General features: G+C 34.6%; 1 protein-coding gene across 2 annotated transcripts in view; it reads left to right on the top strand.

Moving 5' to 3' along the window:
• KCNH7 (potassium voltage-gated channel subfamily H member 7) overlaps positions 1-14,843 on the top strand; it is a 472,939-nt gene that overhangs the window by 422,145 nt on the left and 35,951 nt on the right. For both annotated transcript variants that reach the window (XM_073019761.1, XM_038002006.2), the window contains exon 9: positions 12,055-12,307. In XM_073019761.1, the coding sequence (XP_072875862.1) occupies positions 12,055-12,307 (253 nt within the window). The remainder of the gene's footprint in view (positions 1-12,054; positions 12,308-14,843) is intronic.

Genomic DNA, 14,843 nt, shown 5'->3' with positions numbered 1-14,843 from the left:
AGTTAAATCAGAATTGCTTAAAGTCTGTGTCAGTATTTTTATAAATCTAATATGTAGATAAGGTTGGGAGTCACTGGTTTATATCTTAAAAAACAAAATCCAATTCAATAAGATTTTATCATTTTCTTCTTAAAAATTTTTACCTTTATTGTTAAATATCTTTATTAATTTTATATAGCATAGTGAATCAAATAAAATATATTATACATTTCCATTTTTACCTGCTTATAGATAATAAAGAATCAAACTATTTATCTTCTATCCAGCCACTTTAGCAAATTCTGATAGAATTTTTTGTTTGTTTGGTTCAATTTGTTTTCTCTGTAACCAAGTTTTGGGTCAATTTGTTTTTCTTTAACAAATTCTGAGGGATTTCTTTTTGGTTTGGTTCAATTTGACCTCATTCTGATAGTACTTTTTAGTTTGGTTTAATTTGGTTTGTTCTGGTTTGTTTGAATGGTGGGTGGTCCTCTTGAGGATTTAATATTGGATGTTCTAAGCATACAATCATGTCAGCAGCAAAAAGAGGTAAATTCATTTTCTATTTTTCATAGCAACCACTTATTGGGGTGTTTTTGGTTCTCTAGAATCTCCAAAATAATTTTGAAAAAAAAAGTTGATTTCAATTTTAAATTTTTAATTAAAAATAATAAATTATTATTTTAATAAAAATCTTAATAATTGATTTAATTAAAGAAATGTTAAGACTAATACGACTAAAATATCCTTGTACTCATGAAATGCATCCTACTTGAGCATAGTTTTTTTAAAAAAATTTTAAATTTTTTCTTTCTTCCACTTTTATTTTAGGTTTGGGGGTACCTATGCAGGTTTGTTACGTAGGTAAATTGTGTGTCACTGAGGCTTGATGTACAAATGATCCCAAGGTAGTGAACATAGTGCCCAGTGGTACCGTTTCTTACCACTCTTCCTTCTCACCCTCCCTCCTCAAGCAGTCCCCAATGTCTATTGTTCCCATCTTTATGTCCATGTGTATTCAATGTCTAGCTGCCACTTATAAGTGAGAACATGTAGTATTTGGTTTCCTATTCCTGCGTTAGTTTGTTTAAAATAATGCCTTCCAGCTGCATCCCTGTTGCTGCAAAAGACATAATTTCATTCTTTCTTATGGTTGCATAGTATTCCATTGCATATATGTACCACATTTTCTGTATCCAGTCCACTGTTGATAGGCATCTTGTATCGGTTGATTTCATGTCTTTGCTACTTTGAATAGTTTTGCAATAAACATACAAGTGCATGTGTCCTTTTGGTAGAATAATTTAATTTCCTTTGAGTATTTACCCAAGAATGGGACTGCTGGGTTAAATGGAATAGTTCTCTTTTAAGATCTTTGGGAAATCTCTACACTGCTTTCCATAGTGACTTAACTAATTTACATTTTCCACCAGCAGTGTACAAGTGTTCACTTTTCTCCACAATCTCACCAATATCTATTGGTTTTAGATTTTTTAATAATAGCCATTCTGGCTGGTGTGAGATGGTATCTCAGTGGAGTTTCGATTTGCATTTCTCTGATAATTATTGATGATAAGCATTTTTTTCATGTTTCTTGGCCACTTGTATGCCTTTTTTTGAGAAGTATCTGTTCGTGTCCTTTGCCCACTTTTTATTGGAGTTCTTTGTTTTTTGCTTGTTGGTTTGCTTAATAAGTTCCTTATAGATTCTGGATATTGGATCTTTATCAGATGCACAGTGTGCAAATATTTTCTCCCATTCTGTAGGTTGTCTGTTTACTCTGTTGATAGTTTCTTTTACTGTGCAGAATGTCTTTCATTTAATTAGGTTCCACTTTTCAATTTTGGTTTTGATTGCAATTGCTTTTGGGGATTTAGTCATAAATTTTTTGCCAAGGTTGAAAAGGTATTGGTAATGATATGGCCCCGGAATGTCACTTCATAGGCTTTCTTCTAGAGTTATTATTGTTTTTAGGTCTTATATTTAAGTCTTTAATCCATCTTGAGCTAATTTTTGTTGATGGAGAAACATAAGGGTCCAGTTTCAATCTTCTGCATATTGCTACCCAGTTATCCCAGCATCATTTATTGAATAAGGAATCCTTTCTTCATTGTTTGTTATTGTCAACTTTGTTGAAAATCAGGTGGCTGTACCTGTGTGGCTTTATTTCTGGTTTCTCTATCCTATTCCATTTGTATGTGTTTGTTTTTCTACCAGTATCACACTGGTTTGGTTACTGTAGCCTTCTCGTATAGTTTGAAGTTGGGTAGTATTATGCCTCCAGCTTTGTTCTTTTTGCCTCGAATTCCTTTGGCAATTCAGGCATATTTCTGGTTTCATATGATTTTAGAATAATTTTGTCTAATTCTGTGAAAAGTGACTTTGGTACATTTACAGGAATGGCATTGAATCTGTACATTGCTTTGGACTGTATGATCATTTTAACAATATTTATACTTCCCATCCATGAGCATGAAATGTGTTTTTCAATTTTTTTTGTGTCCTCTCTCATTTATTCCAGCAGTATTTTGTAATTCTCACTGCAGACAGCTTTCACCTCCTTGGTCTGCTGTATTCCTAGATATTTTATTCTTTATGTGCCTACTGCAAATGAGATTGCATTCTTAATTTGTCTCCTAACTTGGGTGTTACTGGTGTATAGAAATGCTACTGATTTTAGTACATTGATTTTGTATTCTGAAAGTTTACTAACTTTGTTTATTAAATCTGGAAGTCTTCTGGTGGAGTGTATAGCGTTTTCTAGATACAGAATCATATCGTCTGTAAAGAGAGATAGTTTGACTTAATATTTGTATGCCTTTTTTTTCCTCTTTCTTACTTAATTCCTCTGGGTAGGACTTCTGGTTATAGATTTTTTGACACATTGTTGATATTATTGGTTAGTCAGTTGTTTAGTATTTTGCATCTATTTTATAATGATATTCATTAGTGGTTATATGCTCTTTAAAAGTGTTAGAAAGCAATCAGTTGTAAAATCGTCTGGTTGTTTTAATAGTGGGTCTTTAATCACCTCTCCCACTCTACTTGGTAAAATTATTTGTTCTACTTCTTCCTTAGTCAATATAATAATTTGCATTTTATCAAGAGTTCATGCATGTTATCTAGGCTTCCACAGTTGTACAATTGCACATAGGCTTCTCTTATAAGATATTTAATATTTTCTGAATCAGCGCATGCATCTGCTTTTCTTATTCCTGAACTTGCATATTTTTCTCTCTCTCTTCTTTCCTTCAGCAGATCTTTGAAAGATTTATATATTCTATTTGATTTTATTCAAGGAATTAGCCCTTAGATGTATTTAAGCTAGCTTGCTACTATTCTTTTCATTTTCAGCATTTGCCTCCATTAATTTTCTCTTTCTTATTTTTTGATAACTTTATTATTCTTAACGTTTGTATTAAATTATTTTGTTGTCTGAGCCTTTATTTGATAATGAAGGTATCAAAAATAAAGAAAGAGTGTACATATTTCTTTGAATACAAGTTTTTCAGTGGTTCTACAGGTATTAAAATGAAATATTCTCATTTTTATTGTTTTCTAAATTGTTTCCTTTTTATCAAAAAATTATCATCGAATATTGTTCTTAATTTCTAAGTACTCCTCTTTTATGGTTACTTTTTAATTGTTTTTCCTTATTTCTTGGATTATAATCAGAGTTTAGTGACTATAAAATTTCTACTTTTCAGGTATTTAAGATCCCACACCTAATCTATCAATCTGTTTGCATTTTTCTTAATGACCCACCTTTATAAAAGATTTCTGAAGCATTCACTTTTATTTTCATAGTTGGGATAGGCAGGGGGAGGAGACACTGCTTTCCTTCTTTAGACAAAATTTTATTCTGTTATGTATTATATGATTGAATTATGTAATTCCACTAACAAGTTCAACTGGCATAAATAGGTTTGAAACACACAGCTGTTTTATGACTCAAGTGGTAGAAGCAAAAATGTACGTAGATACATTGGTATTTGGAACATTCAGAGTGCTAAGTAACAGTCAATACATTTTATAGGAGGGGAATTTGTTAGGTAGAGGAAGAGAACTTCCACTATTTTGAAAGCTTCCAATATTTTACAAAAAGTTAGATAACTGCTAATACAGCCATCCACTTTCCCTCAAAAGCAATTGTTGTCCAGTCTTAAAATTCCTGAGAAACAAATACCCAACTGGTAAAAAGTGAAAAGATCATCTGTGCTAGATTTCTACCCTTTATTACTTTTCTACAAAACCAAAAAATTAGATGAATGGGAAACATTTTATGTCTCACTATTCTGTTATCAACTTTAGAAATCCAATTTGATGGACAGCAATGACAAGTCAAAATGGTTGAAGAAGCCCTGGATTAAGTTTGGAGTCTTAGTTTTTCTACAAATAAAATTCCTAATGCATCGCCTCTGCTTTCAAATTTGAAAACTGGGGTGATTGCCAATGTATATCCCTCACATAATGTTGACAATTCAATAAAAAATTTGATGCTAAAATACGATACATGATAAATGTTTCTGAAACCATAAAACTTGATTCAAGTTCAAGATGGTATTTTAAGTACATGTTGGTTTTTAAATTATTCTCTTCATCACCTGGTAGATTGTACCTCATTTTTCCTTATTTTGTAGGCAAGCTAAGGTCACCTACAATCAATCCATTTGGGAAGAACTATTTGTAGAGCATCCAATAGAATCCACTATGGTTATATTCTGTTCATCCCTTCCCCGACTACCTCTCTCAAATAAATGAGCAGGGGCAAGGAGGAGAGGTCCTGAAACTGCTCCTCAGGATGCACATCCCTCCTGTTGCCCTTAGAAACCTTAATGGGTTCCAAGTTTTCCCCTGAGACTTCATTTTAGAAATCCGGAGGCACCCTTTTTAAGTCAGCTTTCTGCAGAATTAACAGAAGGACTCCAGAGGTTGGGTAACAAGGACATGTGTATGAAAGCAATAAATCCCCTCTGCCCACACATCATCACCCACACTTCTACCCATCCTTGGCCCACACTTCTACCCATCCTTGACTTAATTTCGATCAGGATAAAGTTTAAGTTTCCTTCTGAAAGCAACAAAACATCTCATAGTCACACTGTTAACTGGAGTTGCAGGAGAAATAGGAAGGATAATTCTGTTTCATTTTTCAAGGACTCTTTACCATTACCAAAACTGGTTTGGGATTTACAACATTGTCATCTCTGTCCGTGTGTGACAGGTGTGACAGGTTTTTATTCTGCCCATATTTTTTTTCCCTAAGAGATATAAATCATATGCCAAATGTTGAAAAGTCACATGAAGAAAATTAGCTTATTCTCTCAATGCTTATAAATATTCCCACAGTTGTGGATTCCATAATGCTCTGCTTTGACAACAATCTGGCCTTATGTGATGGCTTTATACAATAAAATCTTTCCTTACTTTTTCATCAACCACATGAAAGTGAAATAAGAAATTAGATGATGAAACAATTTGGGCTTCAAACCAGGCAACACATATTTGTAAGATTAAAAACAACTATAAGAGTCCACCTATCATGATCAGTGGTTAAAATGGAGTATTTAACATGTAATTGCCAAACAGGAAATATGTATGTTTCCTATTTCTCAATGGCTAACTCATAGGAATAAAATGATCTTAAATGACATAGAAATTACAGAATCCATTAAGTTGGGACGTTAGCTTCTACAAACACCAAAAAGCAGGGTTTAGTATCTTCCAAGTGCTAAAGATTTTTTAGAAGCTGAATGCTCACACTGAAAACAATAATTTTACCAGAATCAGGAAATGCTATAAAATATTAAAGCTTTACGCTAGGACAGAGATGTAAGGTTTTAATATATTACTCATCTATTTGATAATCATGCTTGAGGTTTAGTGTTTCATAGGGAGTGTTAATTTGTGTTTTAATTAATCCTAATTTGTCAACATTTAAGTATATTTAATGACCCAGAGAATTTCCCTAGAAAATTTCCTAATGTCAGTTATCACAGCCACCAAAGTCATCCGTATGATTAATGTGCTATTTAGAGGAGTCATTTGCTACACTCAGACTTCCTAAATGTGCCTGATTCAGCCTGCCTTTGGGAATGCTCCCCTCTGTAACTATACTAAGTGAAATAAATCAAAAACCATTCATTACAACATAGATAAACTTTCTCATACTATCTGGATATGGGTATCTATTAGAGAATACATTTTGATTCTTTTCAGAAAGCGAATACAGGAGTTTACAATCCTATGGAAGGAGCCTGGAGAGACTTGTTTTGGCATGCAAAAAAAAAAGGAACCAGCTCAATTACTGACACTTATCCAAACAGAATCGAGAAAGTATAACCACCATAAGTGTTTTGGAACTTGGCCTTAGAAACAGTAAATATTGAATCTTGTACTTTTAATTTGAGGAAAGAGTAATAGTTTATTGTCAATACATTATGAATATTTAAATCCATTTGGCTATCTTTATCAGCAGCCAGGTAAAATTTGATTAAGAAGATGAATATCTATCTTTTCTCTGTGAAAGGTGACAGAATAGTGACATATAAATATAGGAAAAACAACTTCATTTATTAGGATATTTCTCCCTTCTGACTCCACTGACTGAAACCTAGGAAATATTTCTTTAATTATAATCTGTCACAGGCCTGCGCTAAACTTCTTTTCCATTTGCACTCCAACACATAAAATAGATACTATAATTATTTTACTGGTATAAATTTAGAAGTTTAAATTTAAAGAATTACTTATTAAAAGTTAATAAGACATGTCATTTTGATAAGCACATACATCAAATCAGAAGTTCAGGCTTATATTAACTTTGGCACACATTGATTTTTGCATTCATTACTCGGCTCAAGAAAATTTGAATTCACTTACTACCTAATTACGAATATTAACAATATTATAATTGTATGTCATTAAGTGTGTGTCAGCATATATACATTTTAGAGAAGTTTTACATAAATTTGAATACTTCTGAATTAATGTCTGGTCATATTTGGTAGATGTTTAGTATGAAATACTACTTCCATTTTTGCTCTCTCTTTGTTTTGTGTGATATCTCTTTTATGAGTTTTACTCTGATTTAATAGTGGTATTTTGTTTTGTTGTTGTTGGGTTATTTGTGTTTGAATGGCTTTAAATTTGGGGTCTCGAGTACTTAACTATAGGATTGATTTAACAATCACAGAAAGCATTTCATATTCATTTAAAAGATCAAATCCTCATTTGTAAGTTATAATGTGATTTTGAAAGTCCCAAAGAGCTGTATTCATATAAGTTCAAGTCAAAGGAAGTTAATTCATTTATGAAATATTCCAGTGACCTTATATCATAATAAAGATAAAGGATTTGTAGCAGCCTTGGAAAAATTTTCTGGAACTTGAAATGTTTAAAATCTGTCCCTATACAGGCCAGTATTTAAAAAATGAAATTAGAACTTTTTATTTGCCTTAAATTGATTCTTACCTTGAGAATTTCTTTGAACAATCATTAGTATTGTAAATGTACAGTATAAATGTCCAAATTTGATGTGAAAGTAGAGTGTGGGAAATTCAGGTTATCCCTGTAATTTTTTGTTTTAATTTGGGCATTTAGAGAAGGCTTGAAGTCCAGATATATTTTCAGACATGTTTAATTCATTGTTATGCTCCCATGCTTAGCATAGTGCCTAGCATATAGCAGTGTATTCAGCTGTTCTTGCATTGCTATAAAGAAATACCTGAGACTGGGTAATTTGTAAAGAAAAGTCTAATTGGCTTATGTTTCTGCAGGCTGTACAAGCATGGTGCTAGCATCTGCTCAGCTCCTACAGAGGCCTCAGGAACTTACGGTCATGGCAGAAGTTGAAAAGGGGGCAGACATGTTACATGGCAGGAGCAGGAGCAAGAGAGAGAGTGGAAGGAGGTGCTGCACACTTTTAAACAACCAGATTTCATGAGAGCTCACTCACTATCGTGAAGACAGCACCAAACCATGAGGAATCCACCCCCATGAGCAGACACCTCACAGCAGACTTCATCTCTGACATTCCGGATAATATTTCAACCTGAGATGGGTGGGACAAATATCCAAACCATATCTAGCAGATACTTAATAAATATTTGCTAAAAGAATGATAACTTCTGTTTCAAGCTGCAGGCCATGAAACTGATTCTGGGTGGTGTTTCTTGGTCTTTAAAATTAGATTGCCTCAATAAAACCATGGCTTCAAATGCACAGTGGAAGGTGATATGTACCTTCAAAGCTTCAAGGCTGGACAGTCAAGAAAGCTGTGTATAGTATAATGGAAATAGATATAACAATCACCAAATCAGCATGCGTCTTGGTTTGTACTTGTGCAATTGACATAGGAACTCTTTGTAGCCAGATCTGCTAGGCCTGGTAAAATGTCAGCTTCTGAGTCATAAATGAAGAGGTCCTATGTCAGAGAGTTTAGCAAGGGAACCAACCCTAAAAATAAACAAACAAAAACGTGCAATGAACTGGAAACCAAGAAGGCAATACAGCTGAGGCCAATGGAAAGGGGTGCCCTGGATAAATATGTTCTTAAGCCTACCTCTTATTTCAGACTTTTTTCAATGTACTTCTACCTCTGTTTCACTATTGCTCCCACTCTTAACTCTCCCTTTTAAAGTCCCTTTACTTAGACAGAACCCAGATACTAGAGCTGCGAACTTATTTGGGACATTAAAACTACAGAACTAATAAGACATTCAACAACTGACTCTTAATTTTATTGAGTTTTACTTCAGTGATCTATGTGACTAACTTAAGAATATTAAGAAAATCTGTTAAGGGCTAGCATCATATGAGAAGACCTTAACCTAGGCAAGTTCATGCCAACATCTGTGTATCTTCTCCACGTAACAACAGCAGCTCTATGGCACCTCCAACTTGATGCTATCCTTTCCAATGGGTGTCATTTCCAATAGAATGAATGTTGGGGGCAGGGGACATTTAATAAGAAAAAACTTTCTGAATCATCCTTAAAGCTCTGTGGATGATTCTAAAACTATTGGAATTCCAAGAACATATCTGTACATTGATTTTAGTAACTACCTAGTTTCAAAAGGGATTTAGGGCTACTCACAGTGACAACCTAAGTTCAAGTATTACAGGATATATAACAAGCTAGAAACAGGAAACAAGAATTATAGTGAGATGCAAGGAGAAAGAATTCTTAAAGTGGTTATGCAATAATGCACAAAACATTTAAACTCTGCTGAGGCAATAGAACACAAAACTTAGTGGAGAATACCCTATCAGGCAGACCAAAGAGAAAACACAATAGATTTTTGGTTTTCTATTCCTAACTAAAAATAATATACTAATTTTTTCAGGAACAATAAATTTCTGACCAAAAACACAGAGGAAGTCCAAAGTACATTGTCTATTAAAAATCTTTTGTGCATTGAAGGGTTTACACACATTCTTATTTAAATTGTGGCCACAACTCTGTGAAGTACATGCTATTAATTTAATTTTCCCAAAAAAAGAAACTGATTCTCAGAGAAGTTAAGTAATTTGACCAAAGTCAAACTAGTAAATGATGAAGCTAGAACTTTGGATCAAGCCTGTCTGATTCCATAGCTCAAATAACACATTCAGGGAAATGCAGAATCTCATCTCTATCTCTTCTCTCTCTTCCAACTCAAAGCATGCCTGAATACACATGTAGGCGTGTGTGCAGGCACACACGCAGACACACACACACACACACACACACGCAATTTTTCTTCTATACTAAGTTTTACTTAAGGATACTTAAGGGAAAATGCCAGAAACAGCAGCTACAGTGTCAGTGGCTCAGTATTCTTATGCTAACTACTATAATCATAGCAATATCTTCCTCATGTGAAATATAAAATGACTTTATGTACTTTATTACAGGTGAATCTTAAAAGACAGATGGATATATTTGATTTGTTACTTGGTGTAATGCTTTATACATCTTTATCTGCATGGGGTTACTTAGAATTACGCAGAGACCACAGCAGTGGCCATCAGAGAGGAGAAGAAATTCATATGCAGAGGCCTGTGTAAACTAGGGTGTTTTTATTCTATACAACCCCCAAACTGGAGTTGAACTAAATCTGGCCACAACACTCTAAAATGCTGGCCCTCAAGCAAAGTGGCCAGCATTTTACCATGTTGTGTCCAAATTTAGTTCAACTCCAGTTTTACATCACTTGCCGAAGAGTCCAATGAAGTGGTTTAAATGGTAGAAGGGATCAGTGACCCAGACAACTGGTTCCATGTGAAAAGCTGAGTTGATATAAGATTCCAACAAAGAGTAGGAAGGGCCTCCAGCACCCGGAGGCAGAAACAGGCAAAGACTAGGCAAGTTATCGTGTAGGAGAGGTCTTCCATCAAGCAGGGAACCTGGAAGGAGTCCAGTCATGTAGACCAAGCCCAACAGCTACAGTTAAGGGGAGAGATTACAGATGAGTGCCCAGAAACTATTATCAAAAGGAGGCATATTTTTTTGGGACCTGAGCAAGGAAATACAGACTCTTCAGGATGAAAACCTGATTTCCTATAGCAGCACTGAGCTGGATGGGCTGTGTCTAACAAGTGACACATTGTTTAAGAGTAGTTTATTGAAATTATGGCTAAATTCAATATTGCAAAGATTCTCATTCTACGGTAGAGAAACACAGATTGATGAAGTGACTTGTACAAGAGTCAACCTGGGGCAAATCCATGACCAGAATTCAGTTCTATGAATTTTCATCTAAAATGCTCCCTATTCATTTCTGTGAGTGATTCCATACAGTGAAGAAAACAAGAGCAGAAAATCATGACTATTATGCTTCAGGTATCTTACTGATCCTCTTTATAACATATCAGTCTGACCACTTGCATTACACAGTGATCCTGTACACAGTAGGAGCCTTGTGCTTACCTGAATATTTAACAATAGTAATAACTGTATGTTTTTTCTCGTATGATTTAATTTGAAGTTCCTCTGTGAGCCAAATGCATTAACCTTACAAACAATTCATGGCTACTTTTAGCTATATTGGAGGGCATACCAAGGTTGATCCAAAAAGATAGGAAATGCCCAAATTGCATCATTGCACTATAAATTGCACTATATAATGTCCCATTCCTCCACCTCAAAGCATATTTAAATGAGTCTGCTTGTACTGGTAGCAGAACATTAATATAAAAATTAAAATCTACGACACCCAAAATAGCAAGACACAGATAAGCAAGAGTTGAATGTCTTTGAACCATTGTATATTGAGAATTGTATGAAAATAACAAATAATTTTATTCAGTTCAGATTGAGTAGCAGTTGTCACAAGATATTGTTTAATCTGTTCAACAAGTTTTAAATTAGCCCCTGAATAGGTTGTCAAAACAGTAGCACTTTAGAAGCTTATGTATGCACTGCAAATTCTGGTGCAATTTCCATTTCTGAATATTGGACTACACTTTTAAAGTGTTTTTGCTCTCCTCCTTGCTTTTCTCTATTTTCAGTGCTTATCAAAATATTTAGTATTAATAATGTGCATATGAGACATAAATATTTCAAATACTGTAAACTAATAGCACGCTATGGTATATGACATTTACAAATACCATGGCTATTTCAGGGTCAACATTTTTACTAATTATAACTTAGATGTATACCAGAAATGGCAACCTAAATTGACTTGAGATTCTTTCAAAAGGTTGATTGTCTTTCTAGTTGTACCACCTTTCATTAGTTATGTCTTATTAATTGTCACATTGCATTATATCTGTGCACAGTATGCCACATAACATAATGCAGGGAAAGAGAAGCAGTGTGAAAAGTTGTAGGCATTATATTTTAATGAGACAGCATTTGTATTGAGTCTGAATGCCTGCAGTTAATTCAGAGAACAAGTATTTGAGTTAAAAATTTTGACATGTTTAGCAAACCAAGTATTCATTAAGAGGTAGGCGAGGTAGAAGAGTTGTAGGAACTCCTGCGTGACAATGACTACACCTGCAGTTCTGTGAGCAAGAAATTGACTGTATTTCAGGCGGAGACACCCAGAAGGCTGGTAGTATGAAACTCTTTCTTTTTTTCTTCAGGTCCTAAAGGGCTTCCCAGAATGCTTACAAGCAGACATTTGTCTACATCTCAACCAGACATTGCTGCAAAACTGCAAAGCCTTTCGGGGGGCAAGTAAAGGTTGCCTTAGAGCTTTGGCAATGAAGTTCAAGACCACCCATGCACCTCCAGGAGACACCCTCGTTCACTGTGGGGACGTCCTCACTGCACTTTATTTCTTATCCAGAGGCTCCATTGAAATTCTCAAAGATGACATTGTGGTGGCTATTCTGGGTGAGTGTTTTAGAAGTGCATGGTGACAGATTCAGTTATTAGCTTATAATGCATAGTTTAAAATGATCAGGAAAAAAAGACTGATGTATGTATTTATAAGAACAGTTTAAGAGTGGTGGGTAATTTGAAAACTGTATTTAAAATTCAGTTCAAACCAAATTAACCTTGCAGAAAATATGTTTTCTTAACTGTCTCACTTTTTCTCCGATGTGTAAATGCTTCGATGATTCTCTTCAGTTCTTGGCAGCTACCTAGACATTTGAGGCCAAATATAGGAAAATAGTAAGCATATTCTTTTTTTATGTTAGAAGATCTTAGCTTCATGCTTGATCCCTCAACACCTTAAAATAAAATATATGTGTTGTAGGAAATACTTGCTAGCATGTGCCAAAGCCCTGTCATGAACTGGGTTTATGTTTTGATGAATTTCATTTATTCACTGTGCACTTTTACCTGCCGTGTCGGATTAAATGGAATCATACAGTCCTTAACTAGGTAATTAATATAGACCTATGAACCTAATAACCAGGGATAGAAGTGATGAAGGATTAAATTAGCCATAACTTCAACTGATTTGGGTGCAAAAGAAAGCACATGTTTAATCTGCCTCTTTAAAAATAAATTTAGGGGCCGGGCGCAGTGGCTCACACCTGTAATCCCAGCACTTTGGGAGGCCGAGATGGGCGGATCACGAGGTCAGGAGATCGAGACCATCCTGGCTAACACAGTGAAACCCTATCTCTACTAAAAATACAAAAAATAAGCCAGGCGTGGTGGCGGGTGCCTGTAGTCCCAGATATTCGGGAGGCTGAAGCAGGAGAATGGTGTGAACCTGGGAGGTGGAGCTTGCAGTGAGCCAAGATCGTGCCACTGCACTCCAGCCTGGGCGACAGAGCAAGACTCCGTCTCAAAAAAATAAATAAAATAAAAAAAAAAAATAAATAAATTTAGGCCATGTGAACTTGTAGTACTTCTTTATAATATTAGGACACTGGGGAAGAGAAAGGAAACAGAGAAAAGTGCAGAAGTGCAGTCAATTCTTCTTTTCTCCTACCATACAGCCAGTAGGTTTAAGCCTCACTCTCCCAATGATAACGTCTATCCTTAGTTTCTGTAAAAATTTGCATTTTTTCCCCTGTAGATTATCCAGCTCCACTTAAATAATGGGCATGTAATTCAATGATTTTCTGTCACTCAGCTTTTGATGTTCACATATGATAGTTATCGCCAATAGGACAGGGATGTTGTCTGTTTTCCCTGCTGCTGTGTAGAACCAGAGTATGGCATAGCACAGAACTCAAGTACATGAATAAAGATGTTCAAGTGATTTTCTTATATATTTTGATAATTTTATTATATCAGTTTTTTTTTAATTTCCCAAATTTGGTTTTCTAACCAATAAGCTGACAAAGAATAAACATATATTCTAAATCATTTTAAGGCCACACAATCAAGTTAGGTTTTCACTAGATTTGGCCTAGACAGTTTGTCCTGGTCAGTTTGTCCTTCTCTGTTGCCAGAGAAGGAGGATGCTTTGTTGCATTTCCAATCTTCAAATCAGCCAGTCCTAGCTTCTACAAGAAGGTAAAAAGCTTTCTTGCTTTATCAAGTAGTAATTTTAGAGTGTTGCTAAGACATATCCATGGACTGGCTAGATCCTGGCTCATTTATAGTCATGTTGGTAATTGAAATACAAAGTCCAGGCTTAATTTAGTTCAGGTCTTTTTTAAAAACAATAATATCTATATTGAGCTACCAAAACTATAAAGAATGTCAGGAAATTACTCCTTTTCTGTCCCTATTTCCATGTAAGCCCCTAAAATCCTTACAAATTATGATCGTTTATCCTATTTTTGGAAGGCTGATACGTATTTATTTAAACTGTGGTTAGTGTATCCTTTCTAATGTCAATTTTTCTTACATAGTTAAGATACAGTGTTTGATTTCTCATTGTTGAATTATTTTGTGAAACAAGAATATTACAGCATTTTTTGACTAATTAGAACCTTATTACTTAAAAGTCTTTGAGAGCTTCCACAGTAAGGTATACATGAAGTTGTCTACCAAAATCTAAAATAATATACTCAAGGAGTTTTTTCAAAAAATGAAAAGAAGCTTCAGGATAGATACAAGAGAGTACTATTTTACATTGCCATTGATTATCTTTAGAAGTTATATAATCAAGTAATATATCAGTATATATTAAGTATATATACCACAAGTACAATTTTTAAGTACTTTGATAGTCAGAAACAGAAAAATCTAAGTGGCCATGACATTCAGGGAAGTCATTGGAAGGAGATTAGATACACAGTATCAGGTGTGCAAGAACTTTGACTCTGGAGTCACGACGCGTGGGATTTACTTCTGGCTGTTCTCTCCCTCTCTCCACTTCATTCAACTAAGAAGTTGACGTTAGGCTAATCAGTTTATCACTTTAATGCTCTTTCTGTATTCATAAAATGTGGATAATTATTAGCAATTCCTTCATGAAGTTATTTTAGGAATAAATTGAGGCAATGCACCTAAGCATTTG

Source organism: Chlorocebus sabaeus, chromosome 10, assembly GCF_047675955.1.
Source record: "Chlorocebus sabaeus isolate Y175 chromosome 10, mChlSab1.0.hap1, whole genome shotgun sequence".
NCBI classification, from domain to species: domain Eukaryota; kingdom Metazoa; phylum Chordata; class Mammalia; order Primates; family Cercopithecidae; genus Chlorocebus; species Chlorocebus sabaeus.
This window is presented reverse-complemented; position numbering and strand designations above follow the sequence as displayed.